The sequence below is a fragment of the Mangifera indica genome, chromosome 3, assembly GCF_011075055.1.
Source record: "Mangifera indica cultivar Alphonso chromosome 3, CATAS_Mindica_2.1, whole genome shotgun sequence".
NCBI lineage: Eukaryota > Viridiplantae > Streptophyta > Magnoliopsida > Sapindales > Anacardiaceae > Mangifera > Mangifera indica.
This window is the reverse complement of record NC_058139.1, coordinates 724,133-751,929: the sequence shown is the minus strand read 5'-3', so window position 1 is coordinate 751,929 and position 27,797 is coordinate 724,133. Positions and strand designations below refer to the sequence as shown.

The 27,797-nt window shown below is 33.1% G+C and overlaps 5 protein-coding genes across 8 annotated transcripts; 2 read left to right on the top strand and 3 right to left on the bottom strand.

Moving 5' to 3' along the window:
- Nucleotides 1–8: 8 nt before the first annotated feature.
- Nucleotides 9–4,234, bottom strand: LOC123212129 (mitochondrial inner membrane protein OXA1). 3 transcript variants are annotated; one of them, XM_044631186.1, is made up of 11 exons: nucleotides 4,074–4,182; nucleotides 3,923–3,973; nucleotides 3,353–3,828; nucleotides 2,941–3,031; nucleotides 2,637–2,684; nucleotides 2,147–2,205; nucleotides 1,585–1,660; nucleotides 1,352–1,483; nucleotides 1,070–1,177; nucleotides 739–793; nucleotides 9–611 (listed from the first exon to the last, which is right to left on the bottom strand). In XM_044631186.1, the coding sequence occupies exons 3-11, from the start codon at nucleotides 3,823–3,825 to the stop codon at nucleotides 337–339; spliced, it is 1,317 nt and encodes a 438-aa protein (XP_044487121.1). In that variant the 5' UTR covers nucleotides 3,826–3,828; nucleotides 3,923–3,973; nucleotides 4,074–4,182; the 3' UTR covers nucleotides 9–336. The 3 variants fall into 3 exon arrangements, with proteins under 3 accessions (XP_044487121.1, XP_044487119.1, XP_044487122.1); XM_044631184.1 differs by lacking the exon at nucleotides 3,923–3,973 and having other exon boundaries at nucleotides 4,074–4,233; XM_044631187.1 differs by lacking the exon at nucleotides 3,923–3,973 and having other exon boundaries at nucleotides 423–611; nucleotides 708–793; nucleotides 4,074–4,234.
- A 783-nt stretch (nucleotides 4,235–5,017) lies between these two features.
- On the bottom strand, nucleotides 5,018–5,583 carry LOC123212351 (non-specific lipid-transfer protein P3-like). The gene is made up of 2 exons (XM_044631455.1): nucleotides 5,197–5,583; nucleotides 5,018–5,117 (listed from the first exon to the last, which is right to left on the bottom strand). The coding sequence occupies exons 1-2, from the start codon at nucleotides 5,541–5,543 to the stop codon at nucleotides 5,111–5,113; spliced, it is 354 nt and encodes a 117-aa protein (XP_044487390.1). The 5' UTR covers nucleotides 5,544–5,583; the 3' UTR covers nucleotides 5,018–5,110.
- A 1,301-nt stretch (nucleotides 5,584–6,884) lies between these two features.
- Nucleotides 6,885–9,328, bottom strand: LOC123210691 (RING-H2 finger protein ATL20-like). Its single transcript, XM_044629175.1, has 2 exons — nucleotides 8,508–9,328; nucleotides 6,885–7,577 (listed from the first exon to the last, which is right to left on the bottom strand). The coding sequence occupies exons 1-2, from the start codon at nucleotides 9,214–9,216 to the stop codon at nucleotides 7,102–7,104; spliced, it is 1,185 nt and encodes a 394-aa protein (XP_044485110.1). The 5' UTR covers nucleotides 9,217–9,328; the 3' UTR covers nucleotides 6,885–7,101.
- Nucleotides 9,329–14,353: 5,025 nt separating this feature from the next.
- Nucleotides 14,354–19,331, top strand: LOC123211705 (putative E3 ubiquitin-protein ligase UBR7). Of its 2 annotated transcripts, none has more exons than XM_044630547.1 (6): nucleotides 14,354–14,672; nucleotides 14,781–14,922; nucleotides 15,323–15,481; nucleotides 17,338–17,598; nucleotides 18,173–18,847; nucleotides 18,997–19,331. In XM_044630547.1, the coding sequence occupies exons 2-6, from the start codon at nucleotides 14,842–14,844 to the stop codon at nucleotides 19,084–19,086; spliced, it is 1,266 nt and encodes a 421-aa protein (XP_044486482.1). In that variant the 5' UTR covers nucleotides 14,354–14,672; nucleotides 14,781–14,841; the 3' UTR covers nucleotides 19,087–19,331. The 2 variants fall into 2 exon arrangements, with proteins under 2 accessions (XP_044486482.1, XP_044486481.1); XM_044630546.1 differs by having other exon boundaries at nucleotides 14,355–14,672; nucleotides 14,785–14,922.
- Nucleotides 19,332–23,441: 4,110 nt separating this feature from the next.
- LOC123210688 lies at nucleotides 23,442–23,750 on the top strand. The gene has a single exon (XM_044629173.1). It carries the CDS (start codon nucleotides 23,442–23,444, stop codon nucleotides 23,748–23,750), a length of 309 nt encoding a protein of 102 aa, XP_044485108.1.
- Nucleotides 23,751–27,797: the final 4,047 nt, after the last annotated feature.

The following is a 27,797-nucleotide window of genomic DNA, read 5'->3' as shown; positions in this document are numbered from 1 at the left end:
GTTCAGCCTTGCAATGAATCCTACCAATTATATCACCCATTGAAAAGTCTTCAAGCAGTCAAAACTGAATATTCTGTTAAACTGGGAATCTCTGCTGACAACTTATGCTAACCCTGCCAAAATCCTAAAATGTTTTGGGAGAAATTTTCTCTGTTCTCGTGAAAACATTATTAGCAGCAAGTTTTGAGCTCTCTTTCAATATGGGTCACACTAACCCATTATCTCGATGAATATATCTATTATAAAAAACTAACTTGAAACAAAGATACAATGAATTTAATGGTGGTATTATCTCATCCTGTAGTGGGTTTAATTTATGGTAATGAAAGATGAGCTTTACCTCTTCTTGTTCTTCTTCCTTCCCTTTACTTGTTTTTCTAGACTTCTTAGCCTCTGACTGAGGACTGCAGATGAAGATTTTCTTTGCTCTGTAAGCTTTGATTGCTCAGCAGGTGATGAAGCAGAGGCCTGTTGTGCAGCTTTCGCTTCACTGGCTTGTTTGATCGCAGAGAACAGATTGAAAGAATGTTGTGGTGTAGTAGTTGTAGTTGGTGGAGCCAAAGGTATCTCAGGAACACCCAAGAATTTCTTGACTCCCGGGACTTTAAGCACTGAAAGTTTAACAGAGAAACAAGTATATAAGAGCAGAAATGAACATATAATAGAAACAATCTCCAGGTGTATGTAACGTTTAAATTCTCACTTACAGCTTATAAGTTGGAAAGTGGAAAATCTCACCTAGACCATACGTAAGAGAAAACAGGTTTGATGTAATCCAATAACAAAAAACTGCCTGCAGGGTCAAATACAACAAATAATTGATCTTTGGAATTGACATTGAAACAATACAAGATAAAACAAGATGATATGGATAAAGCAGTGTACTAACCCCACCTTTTTTATCAACAGTTATAAATATCAGACTGCCAAGAAAACTATGTCATAGGTCAACTTGAGATCATTTACTTTTATCTTCACAGTTTTGATTATCATATCACCATTTTCAATAACTGAAGGCCTTGCTAGCAAACCCTAGGTTGCTTCGGAACACATAAAATGGCAGGATTACCTGTGGGAAATTCATTGTCAATGGAACTGAAAGAACAGCAAATCCCCTTGAAATGAATTTGACAGTGCCAGCTGCAGGATTTCCTTCCATTCCTTCTTGTGCGTTACACTAAGAAAGTCCAATATAAGTTAATCAAAGTGCAAGAAAACATCTGAACATGGCAAAACTGATAAAACAAGTACAGGCCACTATTGAACTGTAGGTGTGAAGCCCAATCATGAGTACCAGTACAAACTTATGCACTAATTTAGTTAAACCTTGTCTGTCAAAACAGAAGCCTACCTCTACCGTAATCAAGAAGGTCAGCCCAGTCAAGATGGGGAAGATGTAAAAACTATCAGGAGTAGAGAGGTCTGTAAACCAGAATGCTCCACCATTTTTAAATGAAGGAACTTTCTCTGCCATGTTTGAAATCTGTTGGGCGAAGGAGGAAGTTACCAGATAACCAGAAAAATAAGTGAAAGACCAAGTTGAATAAATTATTTAATGGATATTATTAGAAAATGAAATCTTACCGCGAGGAAAAAACTGATAAAAATAGGACCTTGAATAAAAAGCCCTTTCAATGGAGTAAATGGACTGACACCATATCTACAATTCCAAGTTACAGAAATAAATAAGAATGTTTGGAAAAAATAAAAGCCACAGGTAGAGAATGGACACAAAAGCACATGTAAAAAAACAGTGTCTTTGAATTATAAAGAAATTACAGGCTTGATTCCAACTTTCATAAATTGCTCTCATACCACTAAACCATGTAGTTTCAAATCTCATGAAGGTAATGCTTTCTGACAAAATCCTTTTTTTCCCCCTCATGTTTCAAATGCAGCCTTCAGTTTGTAATTCACATATAACATACTAAGACGAGGCAATTACATCATCAGTTTGACCAAAATCAGTCTTTAAATAAGACATTTAATTCAAGATAGATTGTTCTCTAACAAAGACTAATAGCACTTCAGATTCTGGACCTCTGATTTTTCCTTGATAGTCGTGAGTAACAAAATAAGTAATGAAAGTCACCCAACAAATGAATTGTCAAGGGTTCCCCAAAAAGAACATGGAAAAGCTGCTTACTCCTTAAAAAGGTTCTTCATTTGTTTTTGACCCTCAGCTATAGTCGCAGGGCCCATCCCCTGCAAAGCAAAGAGAAATTTGTTAATATATTGGAAAGAATAACTTTGGCAGTAGTCAAGGCGCTCGCTGTATTCAGATGGAAAAGTCTAGTGTGAAACAAAATATCCTATATAACTCTGTACAACAGCACAACACTTTTGTTGCATATTTATTGGAAAGAATAACTTTGGGAGTACGTCAATGCGCTCACTGTATTCAGATGGAAAAGTCTAGTGTGAAACAAAAAATCCTATAAAACTCTGTAAAACAGCACAACATTTTTGTTGCATATTCCACCATCCTGGCTTAAAAAATCTACCTAGATATTGCAAACAGGATGAATCACCAAGGTCTTAGATTTCAAGCATTGAGTGTAGACAGTAATTAGTGTCTGCAGGAGGCCAATGATCCAGCAACTGATAACATAATACAGAAGAAACAGCCACGATACCTGATCTTGCATCTGTTGCTTGATTTCCTCCAGGCGTGGTCTAACTAACTACAGAACAAACAGGAATAACAAAGATGAGAATCCATGTATGACAGAGCAATGTCAAAAAAAGATGGTTGTGATGGAACCAACAACAACCATTTATTAACTCAGAACACTATTACTTCCGTCTCTGACATAGCAAAAAGGATGCACACCCTCTTATTAGAATTGATTGGTATAAAAATGGAATTTTAGTTCCGTAATTTTCAAAATATATATCACATTAATAAGAGACAAAAATCTAGCAGTAACAAGTACATACTGTCAGTTTTGAAGTTGCTTTAAGTTGATTAATCAAAAGTGGAACTGTCATACTTCGAATCAAAAGAGTAGTCACCACGATGGAAGCCCACCTGATAAAGCTAATAATCAATACACATACAAAAGAAACAAGAAAATATATCCATGGCATCTCATAAAAACGTTGCTAGTACTGCAAACTAAATAATAATTAAATATGGCATATTGCATTTTCAAAAAGCATATTCTTTAGTTATAAAATTATTTTATTAAAGAAGCAATACCCAACATATTCTACATTAACACTAGACTATCTCAGATTATCATCGATAATGAAAGCATAAGTTATATGTTAAAAATTTAGTTAAAATTATAAACATTCTTAAAGCACATTCCATTCATATATCAACTAAACAGATGCAATTGCTACTTACCAGTTAAAGCCTGTGAAGTTATGCACAGTATCGATAAAGTGCTGCAATGCTGCAACAGGTAAGAAAGAATCAGCAGCGGCAACAGCAACTTCATTCACTGCCGGGACCTGATTAGCAACAGCTTGTATAGCTGTATCCTTCAAAACCTCTGCCACATCACTCACCAATTCAATGTTCTCTGATCCTTCACCAACTGTAGTTGACATATACCTACAATAAGCAGAACCCGCACTTGGCCCAAGAGCAAATTTCGAAATTCCTTTACCAGGGAACAAGCCACCTGACTCATATGAATCATTGAAGTAGCTTCTAAAGAATCTTGGCTGAATAAAGTTATGAATATTTCGTTGAGACAAAGTTTCATCAGAAGAGTTCTGTTTGCGATCGAGATCATGAGGAATGTAACTAAAAGAGGAACTATTAACCCGAGCAATAAGCGTAGCTCTGGTCGACAGGCTACGGCGATAAGCCATCCTCTACCAGAAATGCAAAATAAACAAATTAAACATATGAATCAAATAAAGCAGCATCGAGCTGAGAAAATTAACAACCAATAACACTTATTTTTACATCACAAATAATCAATCATCAACGGCTGAAAGAGCTCATCATCGTAGAACCCTAAAAACCATTTACAATTGAAGAGAAAAATCATGAAGCCTCAAAATCAACATAAACTAATAAATCATCAACAAATTGTAAGACTTTGTAGAGAGCTTACCGTATCGACGTTTCTGTGGCCTCAGCTCAGGTAAAGTTTCCACAGAGTACCTGCTTGCTTATAGAAGAGAGAGTAGGGTTTTAGTTTTAGGATCGGACTTATTTATCTTTACGGTTCGCATATCGCCCTTCTAAGCGAAATTGCAAATTGAGGGTAATTTCGTCTTTCGAGATTGGTTCCTCCTCTCCCAGCTCAGCGGTTAACTAGGATTCAACGCGACTGTTGGGGTCAATAGTTTGGTGGACAATCGATATTGGGCCGACGGCGCAACATCAAAGTATGATCCAAATAAGAGTTTTTTTTTTCATTTTTATGTAGAATTTTATAAAATATTTTTAAATATTTTTAAATTTACGCAAACTCAAGTCATGGATTAAATTTGTGTTTTAAATTCTGGATCAGACCAACAGGTCCATTTAGCTTGTGAAGACTCAATGGTCAGTCTACTTCAGACCAAATTTTAAACCAATACTAGATATTATATTAGATTAATTAGTAGCATAAATAGATAAAACACATTGAACTGTGATTCAATCATCAAAAAATCATCGATAGGGGTGTAATTCAGTCAAACCAAATAATATTTAGCATAAGTTCGATTTAATAACACTAAGGTACATCTCAAACTCACAAAAGTGAGAAGTATTTGGCTTAAACTTAAGTTTGAATTTAAGAATTGAATGATTGACTGTAATTTAACTTAAAATAATTATATTTTATAATTTTATATTTATCATTTAGTGAATATAAGTGCAATATTTAAAATTTTATTAATATGTTATTTAATCCAAACCGTGAAGTCACAAATTCATGAGCCACCTGATAGTAAATCCTGAGTTTGGTTCAATTATATCTTCAATGATTATATCATTATTTTATAATATTGTACGATTATACATTCACCTTGGGATCTTGGAGATCAAAAGCATGCGGAAACTCTTCAGTGAACAACAATAATATGTTTTTTATTATGAAGTAATGTGCAACACAAGTCTTATTGAGGAAAAAAGATCAGCAGACTCCTCCGGGTCTTCTCTTCAAGCCCTGTAAGAGAAACCAGAGTTGATTACAGCCTATGCATGATACTTGAACCATTCATGTAAACAGAGATGGAGCTGCTTACTTGGAACAATCGAAACCGGGAGTAACGTGTGGCAGCTGCAGAGAGACTCCACATTTCTGTGGAAGCCCACCGATAAGGGAATAATCAATCATTGTGTAAGTTTGGGCGGCCTGCTCAATGCACTGGCAGATTGTACGTCGAGCTGTCTGGTCATCTGAATACACCTTCAGGTTATTGACTCCTGAACAGCAACCACTCTGTGGTGCTGCGTCAGATTTCATCAGGTAAGAGAGGCAAGGGTTTAGCTGGAGTACAACGAAGTCGCACGTCGGCGCATCACCCATTGCAGGTCTGGAAATCAGTGAGAGAAGGGTCATGAATACAACGATTAGCCGAGCTGAAGACATTTTGTTGATTTATTTGAGAGACGGTGAGTTTCTGAGTAATGGGGCGAAGGGAAGACCGTGTGTATATTTATATATAATATAGATGGGTGTTTGTTGTAGTTAATTATGCTTAAATTCATAATCACTAAAGATTCATGCTCCTCCATATCTTGAGGATGAAGAGGCTTATCCGCTGAAGTTTTTTCTCGTTCCATCCCTGCATCCTGTTTGAAGCGACAAAAAGTACATTAGTGGGAAATTCAGAACAAGAATGTGATAAATATATAATCAATTAAAAAGCGTGCTTCAGCCAAGAGCAAGAATGTGACAAATATATATATATATATATATATATATATAAAAACAATAATATTTCTTCATTATATCCTTATACATAATTTTGTTGATAAATTACTTGAGTTGAGTCAAATTATAAGTTTATTAAACTAACCGATAAAAAAGTTTTAGTTCAATTTAATTAAATTTTAATTATCATACTTTTAAACTATATATTATTTAGTTATATATTGTTTTAATTAAATCGATTTTACCTATATAATCTTATATTATATCAATAGTATTGATGTTTTGATGCATCATTCGATTAGACTAAAACATATCTAGATCGCTCTCTATTGAAGATTTGAGATATTCAAAAACCCCAATAAACTATGGTAATATTATGGGTGTTTGTTGTAATTAATCATGCTTAAATTCATTATCATTGGAGTTTCATGACTCGAGATATATTGAGGATGGTAGTTGAGACTTAAAGCGCTGAAAGTTTTGCTCACCCCATCCTTGCTTCCTGTTCGGGACGAAATTTGCACCACCAAAAGTAAACTGAATAGTTAGGAAATTCAGTATAAGAATGTGTATAGAGACACGAGAAATAAATAGATGGTTTCCATGGTGGTTCAGCCGAATATAGTAGTAATATTATTTGAGTGACGTAAACAAAAGAGCAGTATCACAACACAAAGTTACAGTTTTGATTCATCGTTTGAAGTGTCTCTCCTTTGACCCTTCCATTGCCAAAAATTTATGAGTGGAAACTTGATTTACATATTCAACTCTTTCAGTAAAGTGTTGAAGTACGTTACTCAATGTTATTATAATTCCAATATGATTGAAAACTCATTGCTCTCTGTAATTACTTAAGTTATGGAAATTGGTTCTATCATAATGGAAAATTGTGCTTCAATGATGGGAGATTGAAAGAGTCATGAGAGAGAATGAGAATTATTTCCTATTTATTACTTTTGGATGAGATCATATGGTATATGAGTCTTATTCTTAGACTTAGGGTTGGTATAGCTTCTATGTAGTAATCATTGATCGCGTTGAGGAAAGAAAAATCAGTTAACTTTGAGCAAGGAGGATTAGATCCAATATCAAAACAATAATGTATTGCAAGAACAAGCCTCTAGATCTCCTTATTTCAATATTTTTTTTTTTTTCTTTGATTTTTTCTCTATGTATCCCACAGTAAAATTCAATGACACAGAAATATCTTTCCATTGTACACAATGAAAGTGATCATATATTATATACTCCCTTTACAACTGGAAACTTTGTTCTATGGTGATAATCCTGTCGATGAATGAGAAGATGTCCAGGTAGAAAAAGGGGTTCCAGCGGAACTCTCTGGCGAATTGCGGCACAACGGACACGTGGCATTCATTTTGAGCCATTCGTCGATGCAATCAGCATGGAAGTAATGGTTGCATTCAGGTATGGTTCTCAAGGTCTCCTTTGGTTGATACTCAGATAAGCATATCGGACAGGTGTTGTCATTAGGCTTGGGCAGTCGTCCACTCTCGCCTAACAAAGTTTTTGGGTACGATTCTATGGTGGGTCCGTCGAGACCGGTCACAGTCGCTGCCCGTTGCGGCCGTGCAACTGAGTTGGACAATTCGGCGTTGAGCTGGTGGCGCTGACTATGATTGTAATTTCTAGCCCTGTTACGGAGGAGACATCCGAGCCCAACAATGCACAGGGCCCCTGGTATTCCAACTCCAAGGATTATGCCATATCTGGTTCCTCTTGATAGGCCTAGACATCCAAATCAGTCTCAACAACGTATGAGTTAAAATGTCTAATACCGCAAACAACATTCATAGATTTACAAGATTAAACTTTGAATTCGTATTGAGAAGGTTGGATTTGAAACTTATGTGAGCTCCACTTTGAGAGACTCGAGTTCGTACCTAAATTTGAACACGATGAGTTTCTCTCAAGCCAAGCTCATGTGTTTAAAATCGATTAACCAAATCGGTTTGATATTATTTTGAACCGAATTTAATTTTAATTTAGAGAAAATTATACACCAAAACTAATTTAATTTAAAAATTAATCAATTTTGAATTAAACTGAAAATACTGATGATTTTCTTGCTCATTTTTTTAAAATTTAGTTTGGTTCAATTAACTTATTTTAAAAAATAGACAAGACAGTTCCTAAGATGAAAAATTGATTTTGTTATATTTTTAATTTGTATCTAAATTAACTTTTCAAATAATCTATTTTTTTGTTTGATTTTTAATTCAGATGTTAGTTTGATTTGACTACTAAATAATTTAGAACACTCCTAAGTTTGATCATAATATCAAATCGAATTTAAGCTTAATTCGATTTGATACTCCACTATCAAAATTTTGAATTAAACTTTTCCAAACTCAAGCCATGAGGGTAGAATACTCCTAAGTTCAGTCTCAATCTCAAACTCAAACAGAGTTCTCTTCACATTCAAACTCAATTTTAGCGCAGTCCACCAAATTGGGCTACAGTCCAGCCCTAATGCTTTTTGAAGAAAGCGATGCTGGACCAAAAGATATGGACATGAGAGCCACCGGGATCTTCTGACTAAGATTTAGATCAAGCACTGTTCATTGCTTAACATCAAATTTAACCTAAATTAAACAGTTTAATCATGCTTAATCTGGAACTGCAACCCGGAAAAAAACAAAGGAATGGGAAACATACCATTGGAGTCTGAAGGATCCAAGCAATCAACCTCCAAACCATAATTATTCTTGAAGCCACAAGCCTGACCACGCAGCTCACAGAGTTCACAAGACGGAGAACTCCATGTCAACTTTAAGCTGTCTTCAAGATTAGACCAAAACCCCCAAACAGGAACCGAAACAGTCGCAGTTGCTTCACACGAATTCTCCGGCAACCTCGACTCATCATAAAACATCGTTGGCAAAGCTATGACCGTGTTGTTATGATCACTGAGGCAACTAATAGGTCTATACCGATTACTCGGCAACGTGACGTTTGAAGAACAATTGAAAAATGTGAAGTTGTTGAAAGAATCCGGAGAGAAAGGAGAATCAGAGAAGCTTATCAGCCCGTGCAGGTACTGCTTTGGGAGACAGTCTTGTGGGTCTTTGATCCACAAGGCCTGGATAGCATAGTCGACTTCTTGAACAACAAATGCGCCTGACGCTAGAGAAAGAATTGCCTGGCTTTGGGAATTGCAACCCAGACCAAAACCTGGATATCCACAACGAGAACGAAAACTGTTGCCACCTGGAAGTCGATTACTGTTGCGTAGCTGAAATGGGAATTTAATCGTTATGCCTCCACAGGATGTTGCCGGGCAATCTTCAGCGCTTATTGCCACGAAAGGAAGTAAGAAGAATAAGAGGGAAAACAGCCATGGGAGAAAGGGTTGTAGAGGAAGCATTTTGTTTGGTGGTCAAGTGAAAAGCAATGTATAATCAGATAATAAAGCACTTTTCCACTGTTTAATTGTGTATTGGTTTATGGATTAACTTAATTAATTATTGTAATTTATGTGAGAGTTTGAAGAGAAGAGAAACATTGTACGTCTGTTCTAGGTGTCCTGAGACTTGTGCCGTCGCGTGGAGGCTTGGTGGGACAATTGATTTAATGATAAGGCCTAACGAAAGGCAGTCAAAGTATAATCTGTGATTTGATTTTTTCAATAGGCCAAAGTACTTTCGCACCCAAATTTAGATGTGCTTCTAAAATCGTACAGATAAAATTTGAAAAGTTAAAATTCAACGTATTCATTTAAAATTTTAATTAAAATTAAAAGTAAAATTATTATTTAATAAAAAAATTAAAAAAACTAAAGTTTTATTATATTAACCCTTCTCAATTTAAAAATCTTATAATTTTTCTTATTTAAACTTCGAAAAATCAATGTTTATTCTCTAAGATTTGTAAACCGTCATCGGAGACGATAGTTTTCAATCATGTTGGCTTTCCTCTTCTGTTTGTCTCTCTCTGTCAATCAAATCCTAATCATCAACAAAATGGATTTCTTTCAATAAAGATAAAATCATCTTCGTCGAGTGTCTTCGTCTTAGATAAAGACCCTCAGACAGTCTTTGTCTGAGACTAAGACAAAATTATCTTTATTTGAGAGTGACTAAGATGACTGTTAGAGGTCTCAAACAAAGACAACGTGGTTGTTTGAGACCTTCAAAAGTCATCTTCATCTTTGTTTGAGATGAAGACACTTTGACAAAGACGATTTCGTCTTCGTCAGAGAAAATCCATTTCGTCAGCAATTGGAATTTAATTAGCAAGAAAAGATAAGTTAGGAGAGAGAGTCAATACATTTAGAGAAAGTGAACTTCGTTGTTTCAGACGATAACTTGAAAACTTTAGGGGGAAAATATTTATTTTTCAAATCTTAGGTAGGAGAAAATTATTAGATTTTTAAACTGAGAGAGATAAATATAATAAAACTTTAGTTTTTTAAATTTTTTATTAAATAATAATTTTATTTTTAACTCTAATTAAAATTTTAAATAGATAGGTGACACTTTAAACTTTTTAAACCCGAATGTGACTTTAATAATTCATCTAATCTTGGGTGGGGAAAGTCTTTGGTCTTTTGAATATTTTAGCCTGATTGATTGTCTCGATTTTCGTCCACTTGTCAAGTTCGGACTTGGACTCTTGTTTACAGAGTCCGCTCCATTTTCCCACCCAATGTTTGATTTAAATTCTTGTTCACCCTGTAATAATAAATCTTACTTTTTCTAAACCCAAAATCTGATTTTTATTGCAGAAAGTCTGTAGTTAAAAGACATAATCGTCAATTTGCTTTGATAAAAAATTTAAAAATAACAAAATCCCAAAAAGAAAATGAAAACTTTCAAAATTAGTCAAATCTCATTATCATCCTTTCTTTAAAATCATCAACATTCTCAAACAATTTAACTATTTCCTGGAATTACCTCAGTAGTGTAATGATTTTCATCATAAATCCTAGTTGCCACCCCTCTTTCTACAAGCTCATCACTTCCCTCTACCTCTAACAAGATTTATGTGAAACTCATAACATAATTAATCTCTCTTGCTTCTTTAAACATATCTCTAACTTATTTGAGTTCTTTTAAAGTACTTTTTATATTATTTGTATTTTCGATACTTATTGAATTTTAGGTGTAAGTTTGCATTAGAGGGCTTGGATTTCTTTCGATATCCCACATTTACTATCATCCAGTGAAGAAGCAATGCGGTTTGGATTTCTAATCGGACATCCCACAACATTCAAAGAAGGTCAGCCTTTAGTTGCTAAGTTAAGCTATGGAACGAAGAGTGGGATAAAAAGTGTTTTTAGGTCAAACGTGAGGTGGGAACAGTAGTTCACTCTTATTGACATAAATGTGATTACAAAGTATAGACAGCTAATTATATTGACAAATTCTGCTTCAAAAATAAATTGGGGTCGGTTCCGGCTCCAGGTAATAGCTAACATATATAAGTCCGTGGTTTCATCATAAGTATTTTACCACAATTATTTTGTGTTTCTGTGAAATCCACCGGGCAGTGGGAAAACCCCCAAAAGAAAAAAAATGTAGAAAGTTCAATGTTAAATAAATATAAAATATAGAGAAATAAATTTAAAAAATAATAAAATTTAGGATATCAATTAAAAATTTTAAAAATGTATTAATTTTTATATGTTATATTTAAACTTTTTCTTTTTTTTGAAAATTAAGGGTCAACTGACCTACCTGCCCCAACCGGTAAGTGGGGCACAATGATTGCCATACAAACCATAGATCTTGTTGCTTGTAAATCTCTTTTTTATATAATAAAAATGCCTTGAGTTTCTTTGCTTGTAAATTAATTAACTAACTAATACTGTTGAAGTGCAATTTATTATTAAACTTACCTAATTTTGAATGAGCCAACTAGACGGCAAAGTCTCATAAACCAATCAGCTGTACTAATTTCTTAAATGCAATCGTATTTGTCTTTTATGGACCGTATAGTAAGGAAGAGGAGTTGAAATCGACGGACAAGGATTTACCATTTTAGAGCCTTCTGGTGAATTGCAACACGGCGGGCGTGTCGCATTCAATTTAAGCCATTTGTCTATGCAGTTTGCATGGAAATAATGCTGGCATTCAGGAACTGTCCTCAGGGACGTTCGGTTTGGATAATATTTGATTACTAAAATAGAAAGATTATCTTGAAGATAGATTACTTAGAAGATTACTAGGTATAAATAATTACTATGTTTGATAAAATTTGACAGGTATAAATAATTATTGTGTTTGGTTAAAGGTAATAAAAGATTACTAGTAAATTATTTTACTTAAATGCCATTGAATATAATTATTTTAAAATATTTTTTGTATTATTTGTCATATTAATTAAAAATAATTTATTTTTATCTCAAAAAATTAATAAATAATAATATAATTATAATAAACTTAAGATTATCCCATTAATCTTTAAATACCTAAAGTGAAAGTGGTAATCAGATTATCACATATATTACCTGTCACGTCAGCATTGGTAATAGAAGATTACTGTAATCTTTTATTACTGACAAACCAAACAAGGGAATAAAAAATAAATTACTAAGGTAATCTTAAAATCTCTCAACCAAACGCACCCTTAATGTTTCCCTAGGTTGGTACTCGCTTAGGCAAATTGGGCAGGTGTTGTCATTTGGGTTCGGTAATCATCCGCTGTCTCTGAGCTTAGTCTTGGGGAATGACTCTATTGTTGGTATCATAAGACATGTCGACGCGATCGGCCAATGTGTGACACTGACGGTGGAAATCAATCTGTTGTTTAACAGACGACGTTCATAATGAGCCCTCACCTGGCCACACAAGCAACATACTAGTCCAATTAAGCACAATAGTCCCACTGTCACCTTACAAAGTCGGGCAAATTCTAAGGCTGCTGGCTGCTAAATGGAGGAAGGATAAGAAAACAAAGGAGAAGAAGAGTTGAGAGGCAACCCTTTTTATTTTTTAAGAAGTTGATTAGTGAGTAAGAACAAATGACAAAAAGGGAGAGCCTAACTTCATGATGAACGCAATTCAGTCCTTGAGGGTGGTTGACGGTTGCAACACAATGACCAATGGTCACTACTATTGGCTCATCGTCTAAACTTTCGCCTCTTTTTAATCTAGTTAACTTGTGTCAATCTCCGGCTGACCCTTGACTCAAATTAACTAATCTAGCCTGATTCACCGTAATTGATTCGTAGGTGCAGGTTCTAAATACAGATTTTTGGCGTTTGTCGCAGAATTGTACCTTAAATGACGGCAAAAATCGTCAGGCTGCCCTCGAGATGCTTCGCCAATGAATGTCAAACAAACATACTGCGACAAGTAGAATATATAATAAAATTTCTATGGTAAAAACACATAAATCGTGGCGATGCAGGCGGAAGCAAATAATCAGTAAGCTTCATTTGTTCGAAAGCTTTGAATCTTTTATTCAATCAAGGCGAATTTTTATGCCTCTGCGAAATGCAAACTCATACATAACGACAATCATGAACCACTGTGTATTAAGAATGACAAGTGACAATTAGCTTTGTTTTGATTTGAACAAGATTAATTTCGACAACGCTCCGTACGAAGATATAACTCACCGAAGTATGATTGGATTTGAATTTGAGTTTAGATAAAAAAAAATTTAAATTTAAACCCAAGGATTGAATTCATTTCAATTCGTGAATTTTTAGTTAGTTATTTATTTAGTTTAAATTAATCTTGAATTAAGTTTCGTTTAGACTCGATTTAATTTGAATTTAGTTATAAATCTAAATCGAATCAAGTTCAAATTGGAATATTTAAATAAACTCGAATTTCTTACGTATAAAAAAATGAGGTCAATTCTTAATTTAAGTTTAAGCTCATATTTTTTTATGTGAATTATAAAATAAACTCGAGCTAGCTCAAATCACATCCAAATTTAATAAAGAATAATTTGATGTATAAAATCTATTCAAAAGAGTTGACATCATATGAACTCCAAATGATAAGGGTTCATGTGATGGCAAAGCTATGAATAGATATAATTTAAACTAGTTTGATTTAAATTTATAATTTAATTTAAATAAGGTAATCTTAAGTTAATTATCTAATTCGACAATTAAACTTGAGATTAACTGATCTTATCATTAAATAATATTATTCAACCCATTAACGATGCTAATCACTTATATTTTTTTATTGACAAAATTTAATAATATTATTCAAATCTTATATAAAATTTAAATTAAATATTACAGATTCAATTTGAGTTCAAAGAGTAAGATCTAATACACCTCTAACACAGGCCGTGGAAATTGTGTTCCCTATTGGACGAAAAATTTTCAAATAGTCTAGTTCCCGTGCTGGACCTAACATTTACTCGGGCCAATTCAAGCTCTTGACCAAGCCAGCATTCAAACTGGACATAGCCCATATAGATTTATGGCAATTATTATTTTTTTCCGATAATTGGCCCTTAATATTATTAATTTTAGCAGGCACAAAATTTTAGAATTCAATAGAAGACCTGGAAATTAGTCCAAATTTCTAGAAGCCAGTGTAGCATTTCGTTTCAAAACATAACGACATAAATCCAAATCCAATCCAAAAGGAAGGGAAGGGACCCGGCCGAGGGATTTGGAGGGAACCCGAACAGATCATGTACTTTGGGGCTCGTTGTGGCGGGAAAATATCCGTGCAGCCCTTAATTTTCCATATAACACCCTAATCCTCAATTATCTCGTCAGTTATCCTCGCATGACATAGATAGACAGACTCTCCAGTCTTCGGATTATCCAATATTCTCATCTGATATTCAAATTTCACACTCAAATAATGTTCTTTATTCCCTAAAAGACCCGGATCACTGTTCTAGGTAACTTCTTTCATAATTTTAGGGCTTTCTCATTTGTTTCTTCTTATTTTTCCCCAATTTTTTTTTTTTTAAAATTCGTCTTGTACTAATGTTTTCATTGAATTTGAGGCAGGAAGCTTGGAGCTCGGTGGAAGTTAATTATTTGCTTTTTTTTCACGGTTTGTGAGAAATGGCTAGTGAGACTGTTGATGACGGGGAGCAGACCATTACAATCAAAGAGTATCTAAACGAGGTCGAAGAAGAGGAACTGGTAATTTTTTTCGTGTATTCCGACTCAGGGTTTTGTAAATTTAATATTCCCTGGTCAGATTCGATGAAAAAGTGTTGCTGTTTGATGTTCTGGTTAATTATTCAGAAAGATGGGACTTTTTTATTGAGAGATGATTTTCTGGTAATTTTATTAGTTAATAGCTTTTTTATAAGCAATCTATTTGGCCACTTCAATCTTTAGTTGGTTTATATCTTATACAAATAAGTATCTATTGCTGCTTTAGTTCACTGCAGAATACAAAGGAAATTGTACTGGCTTATGAATATTTGTATATGTTTTCCATTGCTATTAGCCAGTGTTTGGATTTGGAGTGATGCATTATGCGTAATCTATAATTTAGAATAAGAATATAATATTTGATGATTATCAAACTTTGAAGGAGGCGGATTTGGTTTTGGGTGGGGATGAAGGCAAGGAGTGCACCTATACTAAGGGCTATATGAAGAGACAGGCCATTTTCTCATGCCTCACTTGCACTCCAGAAGGAAATGCTGGAGTTTGCACTGCTTGCTCCTTATCTTGCCATGATGGTCATGAGGTATACTTTTATGTTTTTAACTTCTTCTGATATCCTTTACAGCTTGTTAGATTCAACAGGGAATGTTTCATTTCATTTATGAAATCTTTTGCATATTGACATAGAATTCTAGTTTGTTTTTCATATTGACTTATTGTTCTAATTGTGACTTTTGCATATTGACTGGAGTTTTAGTTAACTCTTGCTGATGCTTTTCACCTTGTTAGTAAATATAGGAACTAGCAGCGGAAAAAATGACAAAAGAATTATACATGTCTGGTATGGAGAACAGTGAATGTACGTTTGTAAAAATACAATCATAAACTTCATATACAAAAGAAATGCAAAACATGTACATATGAGTTTAATTCGACTCAATTTCAATAATACATATCAAAAAATATATTAATATCAATAGTAATTTTAGCAGTTTTCATGGATCATCTGGTTAAAATCAATATAGTATATCAAATGCAAAGTATTCAATTATTCATTAGATCTAATGTAATACATTACATAATCAAGATTCAAAACAAATAATAGGTATCTTCTACAAACAACACATCTTTGTCCATGTAACAAGATTTCTCCAAATTCATTATATTCAAAACTATTGCATTTATACCAAAACTTAACACTAAATGAGATTTCTTTAGAATTTAGTAAAAGGAATTTTGAAAGAATCAATTAATAAATCACAATAGTTGATTTTTTTTATTTTATATGCATAAAGAAATTTAACAATAATAGATTATTGATATTACATTCTTATCCTCTATAGTAAAGTTAAAGTCATGTATATATCATTTTCTAGAATAAGAAAACACTTCAAAAGTAAATAAAAATGAAAACCTTAATCCTTAAATAAAATTAGACTTGGAGAATTATATTGTATCTCTAAAAACTTTATCTTATCATACATAAGACTGTTCTTGTATAAAACTGATAAAGTAATAAGTTTTTTACCTAAACGAGTTGTCAATGTAAGCTGTTGTTTCCCGATGTTAACAAATTGAATTATGAAATGATGAGTTGGTATGAGAAAGGGAGATCAAGTAGAAAAAAATTGAGATTGTTAGAGATCTTTTATTTTGGAAGAAAAGGAACGCAATTTTCTGGGCTCTGCAAAATGATGTTGTTTTCCCCTTTGTTAAAATAAACAAATAAAAAATATTGCAATGTATAATACCGTAATTTAATATGGTAAACATATAAAGTGTGTTTTATATGTTTTCGGTTTATAATACCTGTATAAAACATGTATTTATTAACTAGGGTTTTTCATGTTGTCTTCTACTTGTGGATTTTCAAGTTGTTTTACAGTGTGTGATCAGGCTGTCCTGCTTTGAACTGCTCTTTCTAGGAGGTTGGAGGGCATACTTAATTCTGATACTTGAGTGGATGTACACCCAGTAGCCAAGATAAATATTATTAATCTATCAGTAATATGGTATTTGATTTTTGTTTTCACTTACCTTGGTTCTGTCCACCCGTTAACCTGGGAGTTTTTTTTTCCCCTGAACTGGAGGCTCATTCAGAACTTTCATGGCTTAACTACTTCTTGTTTCTTACGAGTACCCATTACTTTGTAACAAAGCATTCCAAGATACATTTGGTGTCCTTTATATATCTGTATTTTTTGATTCATGGATTTATTAAAACAAACTGCATGGTTTTCAGCGTTCTCTTGGAGTAGTTGCTTTTGGACCTGTTTGAAACTTAGTCTGCTTTTTTATTTTGAACATAAAAGATATCTGTCTTTTGTTATGCACAATGATTTCAACTTATATGGCTTATTAAATGAATAATCTTTGATTTTTCAAATCTCTATTGTCTTCTATCTAATGGTTATTTTGTTATTTCTGCATAAACTACAGATTGTGGAGCTCTGGACCAAGAGAAATTTCAAATGTGATTGTGGGAATTCAAAGTTTGGGGAGTTCTTCTGCAAACTTTTTCCTAGCAAAGATGTAGAAAATGTTGAGAATTCGTATAACCATAACTTCAAAGGTTTATACTGCAGATGCAATCAACTATATCCTGATCCTGATGTTGAAGAACAGGTGGAGATGATACAATGCTGTATGTGTGAGGACTGGTTTCATGAGGAGCATATTGGTCTTAAGTCATCTGATGAGGTCAGTACGTGGCTTTTTCTCATGGGCTACATAGTTTTTGCTATGCTATTTACTACTATTGGTTCATATTGTGTTTGCCAACATTAAGTTTTTATATTCATATCTAAGTTGCAATGTTTGTAAAACCCAATAATGCCTTCTAATCTTTATAATCAATGTTAGTGACCAACATAGGGGATGATGCTCAAAAACGTGGATGAGTCTTTTAATTTTTTGATAGTTATGATTAGTCAGTCACATGTCTGCTTGTGCTGACGATGTGGCTACACCAATTTATGACTGTTATTAACTATCAGATACTTTCCACATGAGAACTGTGCTTGATTACAATATTTTGGTTTGGAGGGTTTTGTACGATGTTATACTTCTGTACTCAAACTTAATTTGTTTTTTGACAATTTAAAACATAAGTCACATCTAGTTAGTTTATCCCTCATCACCTCTAAGAAAAAAGGAACCAAAAAAAAAAGAAGGAAAAGAAAGAGAGTAAGAAGTCTGAATTTCATTAGAGAACTATTTATTTTATGATTGTAATATGCTTGCAACATTACCCATTCTTTTACTTGTTCCACAGATTCCTAGAGATGAGGAAGGAGAGCCTTTGTATGAAGATTTTGTATGTGATGCATGCTCGGCATTTTGTTCCTTTTTAACCCAATATCCTCAAACCATATGGGCTGCTGGGGTTCAGCGGAGTGATAGTGCTAATACCAAAAAGGATAAAGATGTAATGCAAGATATGCATTCAGCTTGTGGTTCTGGAAAGCTTGAGAATGGTATTTGTTCTGATAGTTCTGCTAAAAAGGATGATGTGATGGCTAAAACTAATTCTGAATGCTTGTCTGGTGGGAAGGGACTTGATACTGGAGAAAGTTCTGAAAGCAAGGTCAGTTCAAATCATTGCAATAGTGATGGTAGCTCACACACTACATGTCATCTTGGAGAAAATCTGGTGTCAGATTTACCTATTTTACCAAATAAACCACTATTTCTATCCAAAAATTGGAGGGATATCCTCTGCAGGTGTGCAAAATGCTTAGATATGTACAAGCAGAAACATATTGGTTATCTTGTTGACAAGGAGGATTCTATAGCAGAGTATGAAAGAACAGCAAAGCAGAAGAGGGAAGAAAAGTTGCAGCACCAAGAAGGTGCTGAGTTAAGTTTTCTCAATAAATTTGGTCACGTAGAGAAAATGGAGATTCTCAATGGCATCGCAGACATGAAAAATGAGTTCCGAACTTTCCTGGTGTGTCCTGAGTTGCTTCATAGCCTACCTTATGAAAACTTAAATCACACAGAACGTTGCAAAGCATTGCTCTAGTTATAATTTTCTTTGAACCATTATTTTTTTTGTTTTCAATTGCTACACGTATTGCTAAACATTTTCTTTTGCAGGAGTCATTTGACCCATCAAAAGCAATCACATCTGATGATGTTCATCAGATTTTCGAGAATCTTGCAAAGAAGCGCAGGCGACTAGAGTAAATTTTGCAGTTGTGTTTCAAATTTTAACTTAAATCTTCTATGTATGGGTGCTTTCAGAACTGAGTTTGGGAGAATTTGTTGTGAAAGCAGCCTAGTTTAGGTTTGTTTAAGTTCATAATTTCCCTGGTCCTGGTATGAACCATTTAAGCATGTAGAATAGTTTGTTTTACAACTTTCAGAATCAACTTGGCCCTCTCTGTTTATCCGCTTGAAATGGAATATCCTGAATCATGTCAATTCTATGAGATGCTGCATTCATGCTGTTGTGTTGTAGGAGGCCAAAACATGATGATTCCCATTATGTCCCTTGAGTAGAGGAATCAAATCTTTTGATCAGCTTTTATATTGTCAGCATTTATCGGAACCCTAAGTTTTTTATTTCTATTATTCTTTTTCTTGAATGACTTGTTTTATTTGGTGTCATTGTTTACCATTTGAATCGATTCTGAGATTAAACTCGAATTTGTCACTACCGATTCAAGTTGAGTTCAATTGGGTTATTATTTTGGGTTTGGTTTGAATTCACTCTGGATACATATTTAGTGGGCGGCATTAGGCTATTCGTTGTTCTTTTAGAGCATAAAATAACGATTTGCGTAGATTGCCTGGTGTTCATCATGTGACTACACAGTCGATACTCTTTAAAAAACATGAAAATCTGTCATTTTGCTACCTAAACTCAAGATCGTCGAGTGGCTTTATTGTTCCCGCCGACCTAGGAAAGCGACATTTTCTCCATTTTTAATTGTGATATTCTGTATCCGTGAACCGAAGGCAATTTTTGTGGAAGATTTGGATGAAAGTTACATCTTAAAATCGTCATTTGGCGTCACGATTACATCAAGTCACACCCAAAAAAAAATAGCAAATATAGCTAATGGGTATTTTCAGATTATTGAAGTTGTGGATTGAGCTATCAGCTAAAGGTTCAGGTTGCTAAGAGCGTAAAATTGGGAAATTATATGTGTACTATCAATAGATATTGATTTATTGTAATATGATTTAGTATTATTTTATCTTTAATTTAAAATATATTAATAATATAAGAACATTTTTTATGATTAAAAATAAAATCGAGTTTGACTCAGTAATCAAACTCAAACAACTCTAGTTTGAGCTCGATTTAACAATAACATTTTAAAAATCAACAATGTATTCTCCAAATTTCATGTAGTTGGTATTAATCAAAATACAAAATGATCAATAAATCTGTATTGAGACATAAAATGGTCAATAACAGTGACCTAGATAAGACATTGGAGGACTTTTCTCTTTGAATCAAAGTGCATAAATTCAGAATTCAATCAAACCCAGTTTGGCAGTTTTCTTTTAGCTTTTGTTATGTTATCTTGAGAGGAGATAAAGAGGTTTCCAACTCTCCATGGATGAACAGATAATAGCCAGCACTGCAGAAAAATGTCACTTAACAACGGTCCTGATGAGCAATTGTTGTTGCCTTTCTATCGTATCAAAGTCTTAATATTCTGCTTATCAGTTTCTGCCATACAATATAATATTCTTGTTCAGAACTCTTAAATTAGGCTTTGAAGAGTATAACACTTCGCAGAAAAATTGACCGGGAGCTCTTAAAACCTGACCTGACTGATGACAGATTGAAAAAGTCCAGCACTAGAAAATTTTAGTTAAATTTCTGACAAGAAAAAACCCATTGAATAAACTTCCCGTCTTCTTGTAAGTTCAGTCAAATGTTTATGCATAAATTAGTCAAATCAATATTCCAAGTAAACAGCAAGGCTATATGTTGACGAGATGAAAATTTTATGAACGAAAAGTACACAGAAATGGGGTTTAATTATTGCAACACCATGAATAATAATAATAATAATATATATGCAATTGCCATCAATGATATCTACCACAAGGAAAGTCTCTTGGAGTTAGTTAGACTTGGTAATAGGTCGTTGGCTTGAGATGAAAAAGCCTTGTCCTACGAGCCATGAGCACGCACGATCTACCGACTTGTGAGTTTTATCCAGACCTATTTTTAAGATATATTATATCAAAATCTACAGAAAAAGTACGTGAGATTATTTGACACGACTTATATGCTAATTGACCTATAAAAAAAAACATGATCTATGAGATAAAAGTTGTGCCTCAAATCTTAACATTGAGATAAATTTAATTGTAAAGATAAATCGCAATTATTAACCATAGAAACCATATCCACATATTGCAAGAAATTGCATGTTGTCGCGGGCTCAAATTCCAAGGGAAAAAATCAAGTATAGGAGTCACTCCTACAGTAGACTTTTGACTCTATAATATTGGTTCATGCATGGTGAAGGTCCCATCTTACGTGTTATTTATAGTTCTGTGGGTCTGCTCTTGAATTTCTTGTCATTCATCCAATATAAAAAGAGCTAAAAACTCCACCCTCAAATATTTAAAAATTTAAATATATATTTATAAGATAATTTTAATTAAAAATAAAATTATTATTTATTAAAAAATTAAAATTTTATTATATTTCCCTTTCTAAATTTAAAAATCTAATTATCAAAAACAAATACAAAAAAATTCTAAAATAAATACGTTTTAAATTCAATTTTAGTGGTAAAGATCATTTTTGTATCAACTTATTTATAAAATGAGTCAATATTTATAATCTTATATGATTTATATATAAGTATCATGTTGTTTCATATCAAAACAGTTAAACTAAATTAATTTAATATATGCATAAGGAAAAACATGTTATATCTTGTTAAAATAATTTGAACAAGTTAAAATAAGTTTTGTTATAATACAACATGATCAATTTCTAAAACAGATGAAATAAATCATATTATGTTGAACTAATCATATTCAGACTGAGTGTTTTTTTAGTTTGAATGTTTTCTTATAACATAAAAACACACAATATATGTACGAATATAACCTGTTAACTTAAATATTTAGATTAATTTAAAATATATTTGGTTGAGGCAAAACCCGAATTGGATTTGAATAACTTGATCAAGTCCAACACTATGTACCAGTCAACTTATGCAAACAATTTCCCATGGTCACGGAGGCCAAGTAAAACATATATCAGTTCGATTAACGACAAATTAATGGTAAATTCTGAAACAAAGGAAAGTAGAGAGTCGTGCAACGACTAAGAATTAGAACCAAAAAGAAAAAAAAAACTGTATACGCAAATTCGTCTTAATTTCATCCATTTAATAAAGCAAAAGAATCAATCTTCTGCACTCAAGCAAAGTCTCCAAGCTGTGGTAAGCACCAAATCTGTAAACTCACATGGTGGGACTCAAATGATATAAATATGCAATTACCAATTATAACAAGAAGAGAGAAAAAAAAAAAAATTAGGCTGTCGGTGATTATGAAATCTTGAATCTGGTTTCCCTCTGCATTAGGTGACACTGACAGAACTCTTCCTTTCTGATAATTTTCCACCCAATTTATTGATGATCGGTAGGAAGTGACTTCAGAACTTCCATTTTGTCTGTGACATTCATATTGACATGAATGATGAACACAAGTTTATCCAATTCCTGGAATTTTCTTCGTACTTCATCGCATTCAAATTGTTGGGTACCTAAAATCAAGGCCCTACAAATTTAAGATCGGCCCTATGGCTCTAGCTACCACCTATTCATATCACATCAACAAAATTTGTTTTAGTGATCATAATAATGTTCGATCCTCTAAAGTTTATTAACATATATGTTATTTAAAGTTACAAGAATATTGTTCATTATGATTTCACAATTTTATTTTAAAAGACATCTTGTTAAAGAAACCAGGACAATCCATTTATATTGACTCATAGCCTTCAATTTCTCAGTAAAATTGTTTATGATTTACAAATAACAGATTATACAAGTTTAATGTTTATTTTGGCCAATGCCTCCAAAAAAAAAAAGGGAAAAAATGATTCATATTGACCTAAAACTTGGACTCATGTGAGATGTTTTAGCATCAATCGATTTCAATTTCCTGTAGATAACTCTAGAAACGACTTTATGAGGTACAGAGCTACCTGTACCGATTATATGCCTAAAGATTTCAATTTCAATATATGAACGCGGTTAGGTGTGGAAAATTAATAATTGGAATTTGGCGAAGATGGTGCCGACGCAACATTAAATTGTTTATACTTTTTTTACAACCGTATATGGGCCATAAGTTTGTCACTATCTTGAGTAGAAAATTCAAGTATTTGTTCTCCAGGAAAATTAAAAAAGTCTACGTAAAATCTTTCCCAAGTTTGCTTATAAATATGCTTGTCTCCACAGTTTCACATGCTACACCAAATCTCTGAAATATTTTTCTTCTCTTTCCTCTCACATTATTCTTTTATTTTTCAAAACCAGTTCAATATTCTGATGGGAAATTGCATGCAGAGAGGCCACAGAAGGCGAGAGGAAGAGGCCGAGCAGCAGCAGCAACAAGAAGAGGAGTTTGTGAAAGAGAGCGTGGATTTCGTTGAAGGAGGCGGCGGTGGGTTGAAGGTGAAGATCGTTCTGACGAAGGAGGAGCTGCAGTGGCTGATGAGTCAACTGAAGAGCGATGAAGGGAAAAGATTAGAGGATGTTTTGGCTGAAATTAGGAGAGGAAGAGGAAAAGATGAAGCTTGGAAACCTTCCCTAGAGAGTATCATAGAGGGCCATGAAGCTCTTGAGATTGATAGATGAATCTTTTTTCTTTATTTAATTTCTTATATAAAATACCTTTTCAGGTTTTTGTTCTTCATTTAGATTTTCATCATCGATCCTTATCTTTCTTGTCCTCTCAGGTTTTTGATTTGGGTGATGATCCCAAATGGTTAAAGTGAAGAAATTGAGACCCTAAGATGTTGTTTATGACCCATAATTACTTCATATTAAGGGTTTTTTCGACTCATGATTGTATTTTGGACTTAATTTTATGTGCTTTTGTAGCCCTTGATTGTAATTAAATACTAGTTATATTATCCAAATATCTAATATCATATTAAAAAATAAAATTATTGATGTTGAAATAGATTCTTGAGAATCAAACCATGTGCATATGAAATAATTCCAATCAAATTTTCAGGAGTATTAAAAAGTTTTTAGTAGGTTGGAGTGAGGGTCGACTCGAATCGTGTCAATTTGAACTTGAATTTATATTCAATTTAAACAAATTAAAATTAAATTAAAACTCCAACATAATTTGAGTTTTAAGACACATTAAATCTATATTGCAGTTTTTCTTTAACAGGAGCTTTTCTTTTTATTTTCCTTTTCTAGCAAGTCGTTGTATTTTTTAATATTACTATTCACCATACAAGCTGACGTGAGGTTGAATTTAAAAATTTAAAATAGTTATTTTAATTTAAATCAAACTTGAATTAATATTTTGATTTGATTATGGTTAAGTTCAAATCCACCCCAGTGTTGGTGGTTGGTATTGGGCTCGGTGTGTCTGGTGTGACTTCGGACAATTAATTATGCTTCTCTATCATAATTAAGATAGATTCAAACTGAGTTGAGTTTAAACTCGGTTTAATTTATATATAACTGAATTTACGTTTGAGCTTGAACTCGTAAAAGCTAAACTTAAACTCAATTCGAATTCAATTTTACTCATTTTTTGTTGTTAAAATGATATCATTTTAATATATTTTTGTTAAAACGACATCGTTTTATATTAAAATTTTTAATTAAAAAATTTGGTGAATAGCTCGAGCTCTTATAAGACTGACTCAGTTTTAGACTTATTCAAATTAAACTTAAACTCAAAATTAAATAGACTCGATTTGAATCTAACTCTATTCGTAACTATGTTTCAAAGATCATTATCTCTTAAATTGTTTCTCTACAGGGCCATCTGTGCATAACAGTATGGGCTCCATGTAATATTTGAGCCCATGAAAGATCTTCTCGGCAGCCAGCGATAAAAGCAAGCAATTTGTAAAATGCGAGGGGTAGGATTGTCCCGTTAATAATTTCCTTCTCTGGTTTGTAATGAAGTCTAATTTTTATAACGCTAAGATTATATATATGTATTTTATATTTTACATATATAAATAGGTATATATTTATTATATGTCAATAAAAAATTAAATAATTTTAAATTAAAAATAAAATAATATTTAATCATATAATAATACATTACTCTTTTCATAAAACATTGCATTTGGGCTTACATTATATTTAATCATATAATAATATATTACTCTTTTTGTTTTCCAAATCATCACAAGACACTCCCTTGCCAGTTTCAGCATGTTAAAAGGGTATCATTGTCCTTCTCAGTTAATTAAATGTAAAAATAATTTTTATTTATTTAATTTGGGGAGGTAAAAGAGTGCTCACAATTTCCAAACATACGTTAATAATATTGCACATAAGAGGATATAATTGACATTTCAACATTTGAAGTTGATAACTTGATATCAATGTATGACAATTTAACCGTAGATTTGAGGCTTTCGTTTTGTTACCCCCTCTCAGCAGTTCAAAATTCTGTAACTCTTATTCTTACCAGTTTGATTTTAAGCTCCCATCAAACCCTTTCGAAAGTTTCCAACAGTTAATGAATTAATGATGCAAATCAACTCAAAACAGATTCAGGGAAAAAATCACAGCAGAGAGAGAGAGAGAGGAGAGAAAGGGTGAAGCAAGTGAAAACGACACAACAATACATCACTAATCCTAATTATAAAACGACAGCATTCAACAGAAACGAAAACAATTAATGAAACGGTGCGTATCTCACTTACTGGTCACCATCTTCTCCAGCTTCTCACAAAAAATTAACCTGCTCTTCTGTTTGAAACAGAGTCCTCTATACAATTTCTTCTAGTAGGTGTTTCTAACAATTTCTGGCTATTCACGTTCAAAGTTGTGATTCTTTTGCTGAATTTTATTAGAAGCACATGCAAATATTACTTCCACAATTTCTGTGTAAGGAAATAATTGACATTTCAACATTTGAAGCTGATAACTTGATATCAACGTATGACAATTTAACCCTAGATTTGAGGCTTTCGTTTTGTTACCCCCTCTCAACAGTTCAAAATTCTGAAACTCTTAATCTTACCAATTTCGGTGTGAGTTTGATATCATGCAGAAGGTAAATTTTTTTTTTTTTTTGTATAAATAGATGAATCAATTAAAAATGGATGTGTGTAATGAAGTGAAAAATAGATGCAGAAGGCAATTTTTTTTTTTTATTATACTTTTTTCTCTTAGTTTATTATTTCATGTACACGTTAATTCACTGTTTTTTTTTTAATACTGAAACTATATGTTTTTTCAGGAGTGTGCTGGTGCAACTGGTGTTGTTATAGAGAATCCGATGGACAAGGGATGAGTAGGCATAATGCTATACATCATAGAGGATTATACGAATGCATGGTTTGTTTGCATACGTTTCCGACTGCTCTTGAATTTCTCCTCCACACTGATCCTCCGCCTCTGCCTCCTCATCTTGCAAACGCTCCTCCCGTCCTCATCTTGCAAACGCTGGAGTTGCACATGCTGGAGTGGCAAATGCTGAAGAAGACGGAAGCTCTGAAGAAGATGCAAACGTCCCCTGACTCCACTAGAAGAATGCAAACGCTCAAGATGATGCAAACGATGAAGAAGATGCAAACTTCCTATGTTTACCGATTTAATGATTATATGTTTGTTGTACATATTTAATTCTAATAGCCCAACTCAGTAGTAATGCAAATTAATATAAACATCTTAATTTTATATTGTTTCTATATCCATTATTTGATTCATATGCACTGTGATTGTATTTCTTAACATTATAAGATGTCCTTTCGGCAAAACCTCAAATTATGTTGTGGTGGTGTAACGAGGGGCGAAAACAAAGGAGGAAAAAAATTTTGAGCGTTATATCTTGTCACCCACAGACTGCAAGGTGCGCTTGGCACTTGTTAGTTCTTGACATATTTTTGTGTGTAAGCAGAAACCATCCGATACAATCATTTTTATGTCAGTGAGCTTTGGATGATTTGACATTGATAGTCAAAGTTTATGGAGTTTTGAGATATAACTAACAGAGATGTGATTGCAATGAAGAAACAGTCTCACTATATTATTGAATTTTCTTTTGCCTTTTCCTACTTAAGTAAGAAAAAAAAAAAAACCCTATTATGGGGAATCCAAAATAATTTGGTGTTGAACTAGAGGCTATCTATTTACTAAGGTGTAAAATTCTACATTTGCTATCAATTTTAAGGAAAGACTTATTCATATTCTAATTTTTGCTAATAAAAGGTCAAGGGATATTGCTTTTGCTTGTAGAATGAAGCAAACACAAATTTTATTTTGAATTGGTCTTATGAAGTTTATTGAGGTTGAAATTGAGAGAGACTAATTCTATTGGTGTCTTTGTTAGAATTATATCATAAGTAATTAACCTTTTGAGACTACAGTTATAGTGCCTTTTGATAATGATCTGGTTGTCTAATACAACAGATGAATTTGATGTTAATGACTGGTGATATAATTAAGAAGCTTAGGCCCCTTTCAGAACTTGAACTGAATTAGGCAACATGACATAAGTGTAGAACTATGAAACCAAACCATATGCCACATTAGCATATTCATAAATTTATTGGGTTGATTTTTGGAACTCAAATTATACTAACACTAATGTTGAAACTTCTAGTTTTTTAAGCCAAGACTGTAATTCCAAGCAGATCAAATTTTATTTTCCTGTTAGATTTGAGATATTGTTAAACTAATTTTAATAGTTTGAAA

Coding starts and splice junctions, on each gene's coding strand:
- LOC123212129 (XM_044631184.1), bottom strand. CDS start 3,825: ATGGCTTATCGCCGTAGCCTGTCGACCAGAGCTACGCTTATTGCTCGG. Junction 3,032..3,352: donor AACTTCACAGGCTTTAACTG/GTAAGTAGCAAT, acceptor TAGCTTTATCAG/GTGGGCTTCCATCGTGGTGA. Junction 612..738: donor TTCTCTTACGTATGGTCTAG/GTGAGATTTTCC, acceptor TTAAACTTTCAG/TGCTTAAAGTCCCGGGAGTC.
- LOC123212351 (XM_044631455.1), bottom strand. CDS start 5,543: ATGTCTTCAGCTCGGCTAATCGTTGTATTCATGACCCTTCTCTCACTG.
- LOC123210691 (XM_044629175.1), bottom strand. CDS start 9,216: ATGCTTCCTCTACAACCCTTTCTCCCATGGCTGTTTTCCCTCTTATTC. Junction 7,578..8,507: donor GGATCCTTCAGACTCCAATG/GTATGTTTCCCA, acceptor TTGGATGTCTAG/GCCTATCAAGAGGAACCAGA.
- LOC123211705 (XM_044630547.1), top strand. CDS start 14,842: ATGGCTAGTGAGACTGTTGATGACGGGGAGCAGACCATTACAATCAAA. Junction 15,482..17,337: donor CTTGCCATGATGGTCATGAG/GTATACTTTTAT, acceptor CATAAACTACAG/ATTGTGGAGCTCTGGACCAA. Junction 17,599..18,172: donor GTCTTAAGTCATCTGATGAG/GTCAGTACGTGG, acceptor CTTGTTCCACAG/ATTCCTAGAGATGAGGAAGG.
- LOC123210688 (XM_044629173.1), top strand. CDS start 23,442: ATGGGAAATTGCATGCAGAGAGGCCACAGAAGGCGAGAGGAAGAGGCC.